Below are 7,052 nucleotides of genomic sequence, written 5' to 3'. Positions count from 1 at the left end.
GTGTGTGTGTGTGTGTGTGTGTGTGTGTATTAAGAAATACCACGTAATATACTTGAAAATTTCCAACTGGAAACATAAGTTTTATTTTAGTTAATTTTCTAACCACACAAGAAATATTCTTATGATTTTTAAGTGAAGGCATCTGCCGGCATGACAACATATTAAAAAACGAAAGAATCTTCGCCTTTCCATTGAATTTACGACTTTTGATATACATTTCTACAAGGAAAATGTAAACCTGATCAGAACTACAACTTTTGAAGATGTATAGCGCATGAATTTAAGGGGAAAATCTTGGGGATGTCAGCATTTACAAATCCCCAGCAACTGGTATATATATCACACATTTACAATCATAAAGCTTCCTATAATTTTTTTTCTTGGTTGTGTGTATGTCTGATTCCTAACCTAGTCACACGGATGATCGCCATATCCTCCCTTCGAATGAAATAATGATGATTGAGACGTCATCATGGTATCTGCGACGATCCCCTTGTGGGATATCGAGTAATTCATGAAAATCCATACCTGCCAATTCAATCACAAGTTCATGTTCATCATATACAAATTTTTTTAAATATATATGTAGTATAATTTTTCATGAAATGGAGCCTAGAATTCAGAGTCATACCGGCTTTTTTAGCAGCACGAAATAGCACTTCTTCGACTAGATGCTGAGCTGGATCGCCCTCAGGGAAAGTTGACATGAACATCTCAACTTCAGAGACAGCTTCTTGGTTAGTGAAGTACTGGTAAAGGCCATCAGATGATAGGATCAAGAACTTGTCTATGGGATTTAATCTGTGGTGGCATAGAGACGGTGAGCACGTGATGTATGGATACGTTCCGACATAATCAATTCTGAACATCTCAAGTAGTGCGTTGTTCCACTTGGGCTGTAAAGAACACATCAATTCAGAATATATTGAATTATCCGGAATATAGAAGTTATGTATGGATAGAAATTTGTGAAGATTCCCCCAGATTATGCCCACAAGATGGAATATAGGAGGGGCACTGTGCTCTATGAGATAACGGGAGAAACACTAAATACTACAGCTGATGGATTTCAAACCTACAGCAACTCAAAAAAAAAAAAAAAAAAAAAAAAAAAAAAAAAAAAAAAAAAAAAAAAAAAAAAAAAAAAAAAAAAAAAAAAAAAAAAAAAAAAAAAAAAAAAACCTACAGCAACTCTAATGCCACATACAGATTGCTATACTACATAGACAATCACACGTTACACCCAACAAGCTATGAGATTGTTCCTATTAGTATGCTTTCTGAGAGATTGTTGCTACTCTCCATCAATTTATATATGTGAAACGTGAATTTTTGTAGTTTACAATGATGCATACCTGTTTGAGAAAGCCAGCCCCAAAAGCTCGGGTAACCTTTAATGAACCTTTCACTCTCTCCTTATAAACAGCAAAAGCATCATCTGGATGTGCATTTCTAATCCTTCTCACTTCCTATTATGATGAACAATTACCACATAAACATTGAGTATAGGAACTAAAGAGCAAACAACAAAACACAGACCTTAAAGAAACATAGATTGACTAAAACATGTTTCTACCTCTCTAACAGATGTGCTATGATCCATTGTTAGCTGACAAGACCTCAAGTTGTGAGTGTGTTCGTATACATAACCGTATAGCGATTCCTCGGACGACTTCCTCATGTTCCCAACTTGAGAATCGGCCCTGGCTAAAACAGCCCGACTGTCTCCAACATTAAGCAAGTACACATCGTCACCTTTCATAACCATAACCAGAACACAAGATCCCATCAAAGATAACTCGGGATTCTCCATTAGCATCATGTCTGCTATCTGTAAATAAGATGCTTCGGTCTTCCTCAAGGCCTCGGATAACGCTTTCAACACACCTAAATGATTAATCGCAGCAGGTTCCAGATAGCCCAATTTCTCCCTCAATTTCAAGTCCAGCTCCTCTCTTTCCTTACTATCCAAACTTTTAGAACAAAATGCCGAGCTATTAACCCCATTTTCACAAGATTCGGACTTGTCACACCATAACAGCCCCTTCAGTTCCTTGGAAACATTGGAATAGAGATTGTTCAACAGAAAATCAGTAGCATCAGGGCCATTGAATCCATCATAAATTCCAACAAAAACCCAACTATGTTCTTCAGAAACCACGATATGCACTCTGTCCTCGCCAGCTTTGCCCTGTGCCCACTGCACATTCTGACTGCCAAAAGATTCATCACCAACATCATCGTTATCATCAACTAAGCTCAATTGGCTACTTAGATTATTACTAGTAATCGTGCTGCTGCTATTACCGCTCAGAGTAGCAGTATTGTTCTCATTACTACTCAATTCTTTAGAGAAACCAGGTCCCCAAAAAGATTTTGAGATCAACCCTTTTAAGTTTTTTACCAGATCCCATTTCTTGGATTTGCGCTTGTATCTTTGCAACTGATCGACTTGATTCTCCAATGGAACAGAGATGAAGCTGCGCTCAATCGGGCCGGACAAGAAACCGCGCTCAATCGGGCCGGAAACGTAACCTGGATTCCTTAAAATGGGCCCCGAACCCTGAACCGTATTCCTCAGAATTGGGCCGGACCTCACTGTGGAGGTGGAATTTCTCGGAATCGGCTGCAAGGGAATGGAAGAAAATAATTGTGAGCTTTCAAAAGCTGATGCTTTGTCAAGACAAGTAGAGCCGTTGCACGTATAAGGGTCCGTCGAGAGGGGAGTGAAAGCATTGGCGGAGATTGCGGCCCCGGAGATGGTGCGGAACGGCGCCGTTTGGCATGCCAAATCGTCGAAAGCTTGCGTTCTGTGAGGTGGGTCTGGTCGGATGTAGGCAAATGAGTGACCTAAACCTTCATCCAGGGGATCCGACAGGCACACCGCGATGTCGTGGCGGCGGCGGGAAATCTCACCGGGGGCTCCGGCGAAGCAGAGGCTGAGCTTCCCCCCTCCATTGCCCATGTTTTAAAGAAATCTTTAAACCCCAACAGATACAAAAAGATGTAAAGAAATAGAGAGGGGGTTGAATTCGGAAAAGCTGAAAGCTCACGGTTTGGTATTGGAGTTGAAGAAGAGAGATAATCGGAGATGTGGAGAAGATAAATGAAGAGAGAGAGAGTTGACTTTTATATATAGTGGAAAAGTAGTATTAAATTTTGATTTCTTTAATATTCCCATGCTTTTGGTTTTGGTGGGCTAAAGGGTTGACTATTTAATGACATTAATTATATATATATATATATATATATATATANGGTATCACGAATTAATTTTATGAGACAGATTTTGTAACACCTCAGATTTGAAGAATGTCCTCATTATACCGAGACGAATCTTTCCAGCGTGCTTATGTCTGCCCCTGACCTCATGGCATCGGCGGTCACCCCGTCCTCTTCGGCGCGGGCCTCTTCAAATTTCTTATTCGAATTATTCATGAAAAAATATTAATTTTTATGTCAAAAATAGTGGTTATTATTGTAAATATAAGCAGTGTTGATCCGTCTCACGGATAAAAGTCCGTGAAAACGTTTCACAAGAGATCTGCTACGAGTTAAAAGAGTATTCACAATAAACGTGCAAATGCAACTCGGCCAATTTAGTTTTGTTAATATAATTAACGAAAATATATTATGATGATGTTGATGAAGAAGAAAATACGATCATAAATGAAGATAATAACAACATTTTTACTTTGCATAAATTCAAATCTCTTTAAAACCTCTTTCTTTTCAACCACATAATAAATCTATGGTGCACCCTTTATGCCAATTGCCAACCTTATACACTATATTCAACTTTTTGGGTGTTATTTAATTTCATAATATTATATAAGTGGGTGCTTTAAATTCTTGCTTATCCCCTATTAAATTTATAAAGCTACCATCTTATGGATAAATTTTGGTGAAAATAAAAATAAACTATGAGATGCCCGTTTGTTGAGGGAAAAAAAAATTTATTGTTTCACATACGATGCTTTATAATTAATTTTTAGAGTATAATGTGTATAAATTTTTATAATTATTTGCATCGTCCTTCTAAAAAAAATCTCTATGCTACGGGATTCCCTTTTGTTTAGAAAAATTAATTTTCTAATAAATTTCAATTTCAATTTTTTTTAAAAAAAACATAGGACTTGACTTAAAATAAATCAACTAATTATATTTTCGTTGAATATTAGTCGGAATAAAATATTGAAACTTCCGTTCATATCCACGTAAAGTTAAGGGACTTGACTTTACTCCAAAATTGAACACAAACACGCATGATGCGTGAGAATGTAAAAGGTTTGACATCTATGAAGTTTGAATTAGTTAGTGATTAACACTATGGAATTAAATAGATACGCGGAGTCCTTAATGAGGATTGCGAGGCTTCGGCTTAGGTTCTTTCATTTTGGGAAGATATACTTTTTATCACGTAATTTGCACATGGTCATGTTATTGATCAATTCATGATTTCAGTTCATTAACTTATATTTTTTTATTTGTAGTTATTTTTCGTCGAAATGTCAATGTAAATCCACACATGTCAACATTTTTTTTTATTGCTAAGTCAAATTTTCGACGTCATGTAAGCATTTATCAATATCATGTAAGTTTTCTAGTAAAAAAATTTGAATAAAAAAATGTAAGTTTATGGATTAAAATTGTTAATTGATTGATAACAACATAAAAAATTTTAAAAAAAAATGCAAATTATATGACAAAAATGTTGGTCCTTAGTGAAAGGAAACATGCATTCCTTTGCAAAACACAATTTATCTCATAAATTCCTTTCTTTGTGATAAGATTTTACGTAAGAGTTTTGACTCACTGGAATATTGATTTTATTAAACTCTAGAATTAATTTTTAATGTTTAAAATAATGTGTTTTATAATGAAATATTACTTTCCTCATATCTTGTAAGAATCTATACAAATAATCTTATCAAAATCAACACAAATCTATTGAAGAATAATGATTGCACAAAGAAGAGGCAAGATACGAGATAACAAACAGAGAATTTTGAAAAATTCGCATAGACGGAGTATCTTTGTTTCATTCTGATATCGTGACGTATTGGATACAACAACCGTACAAAGTGTTGATTAAAGAACTGTTGTCGCAACGAATTTCGGCCACATAGATTTGCATTCTTGTGTTTCTAGATATTATTTTGCCTCGAGACATAACACAAGTGTGTTCAATTGTACATGATCATCTATGTGTTATTGTTAATTAAAGTTATTTATATGTGTGTTATCTTATTCTGATGCATGTTGTCACAATGTGTTATAACATCGTAAACAACACATATATCTGATATACACAATTCATACCATTATATTAAACCAGATCACTTTCAGAGGCATATGCTATGTCTTTCGTGAAATGATCGTGTTATATCTTTACTCTACATATAGTATATATTATTAATTGATTTACATTCTTTATCACTTGTTTACATACATGCAACAATGGAGAAAAAATGACATTAATAATAATAATAATAATAATAATAATAATAATGGAGAAAAAAGGAGCTAAATTGACCAACATTTTGGACCATTGGACAACACGTAGTAAGTCTAACTATTCATATTTTGACTTAGGAAAAATCGATGAACCGAATAGTAGTTGGACCTCAAAACTTTAATTCAAACCAACCCGCTTTTATTTAATCAAATTATTATAAGCGCGTAATACTTTTTGTGTAGGAGTTTTCAAGATATGACAATGGTTCATGTCCGTTAATATTTTGAAGGACTCGGTACTTTGTTTCGACTCGATTTATATATGAAGTTTAATAGATTGAATATGTTAGATACGTCAAACAATTATATTTATTATATGTTTTGATAAATTGAATTTTTAATTAATACAATCGTAAAAAAAAAATAAAAAAATTCAAGTTAAGGCTCTTATTACAAAACAAACCCGATCAAATGAAATGAATTATTCAATACGTTTTTGCTAAAGTTCTTTCCCATCGTCAAAGCATTGAATAACATGCTAGATATATTAGTTATGCTTGAATTTTTTTTATAAACAATGATAAAAAAAAAAATCAAGATATATATTTTTTTCAAGTTTTTTGAGAAAACAAGTTATTCACTCAATCAAAATTTTTTATTAAAATAATATTTAATGTATTATATTTAAATTCAGAGAACATCAGTATAATAAACTCGGAATATTAATACAGTAAACTTTAATCTTTTGTATAATTATTATCCAAAAACTAAAAAAAAATTAAAGAATACTGATAAATATAAGAGACTAAAATATAGAAGAAACTAAAAAATTATATCTCGATTTTTTTATTATTTAAAAGAAACGGGGAATGAGGTGATGCTAGTGTAATTTAAAAAATAAACAAATAAATAATAGTTGACAATTGGAGTAAAAGCTATGGAGGTTGGAGAGACTTTAATAGTTAATTTTTGTAACGAGCGACATCTCACCGAAGAAGCCCGTCTAGCTCAGTTGGTAGAGCGCAAGGCTCTTAACCTTGTGGTCGTGGGTTCGAGCCCCACGGTGGGCGTTTTTATTTTTAATTTTATCAATTTATTTTCCTTCTCCCTAGTGGGCCTCCCCGTCAAACACGGTTAGAAATTGGCTGCAGTCTCGCTAACCCCTTAGACTCTATTTTGACAAAAATTTGTTTGAGACGATCTCACAAGTTATATTTTGTGAGACAGATATTTTATTTTGATTATTCATTAAAAAATATTAATTTTTGTACTAATAGTATTACTTTTTATTGTGAATATCGATAGGGTTGACTCGTCTCACAGATAAAGATTCGTGAGACCGTCTCACAAGATACATGAACCTCTATATTTGGGCATCAAAGAAATTTAAATCCATGTCCCCATTTATTTACACTCCAATTATACTAATTACAATAGATTTCAATCATTAAAACATTGAAGTAATTTGAAATTCATTGTCATATATATTATATAGTGTAAGATAAACTTGACTTAGTTTTATTTAACAATAACAATAAATTTAAAATCTTGAATTTCAAATATTTTCGTCCAAACATAACCTAAATTATTCGATA

At 33.5% G+C, this 7,052-nt stretch overlaps 1 protein-coding gene and 1 non-coding gene across 2 annotated transcripts; one reads left to right on the top strand and one right to left on the bottom strand.

The window, feature by feature from the left end:
• Positions 1–163: 163 nt before the first annotated feature.
• On the bottom strand, positions 164–3,133 carry LOC140977221 (probable protein phosphatase 2C 23). The gene is made up of 4 exons (XM_073441872.1): positions 1,577–3,133; positions 1,356–1,469; positions 632–896; positions 164–528 (listed from the first exon to the last, which is right to left on the bottom strand). The coding sequence occupies exons 1-4, from the start codon at positions 2,963–2,965 to the stop codon at positions 413–415; spliced, it is 1,884 nt and encodes a 627-aa protein (XP_073297973.1). The 5' UTR covers positions 2,966–3,133; the 3' UTR covers positions 164–412.
• A 3,321-nt stretch (positions 3,134–6,454) lies between these two features.
• Positions 6,455–6,527, top strand: TRNAK-CUU (transfer RNA lysine (anticodon CUU)). The gene has a single exon. It is a non-coding gene; the product is annotated as a tRNA-Lys (tRNA).
• The last annotated feature ends 525 nt before the right edge of the window (positions 6,528–7,052 follow it).

Source organism: Primulina huaijiensis, chromosome 5 (genome assembly GCF_012295235.1).
Source record: "Primulina huaijiensis isolate GDHJ02 chromosome 5, ASM1229523v2, whole genome shotgun sequence".
NCBI lineage: Eukaryota > Viridiplantae > Streptophyta > Magnoliopsida > Lamiales > Gesneriaceae > Primulina > Primulina huaijiensis.
This window is presented reverse-complemented; position numbering and strand designations above follow the sequence as displayed.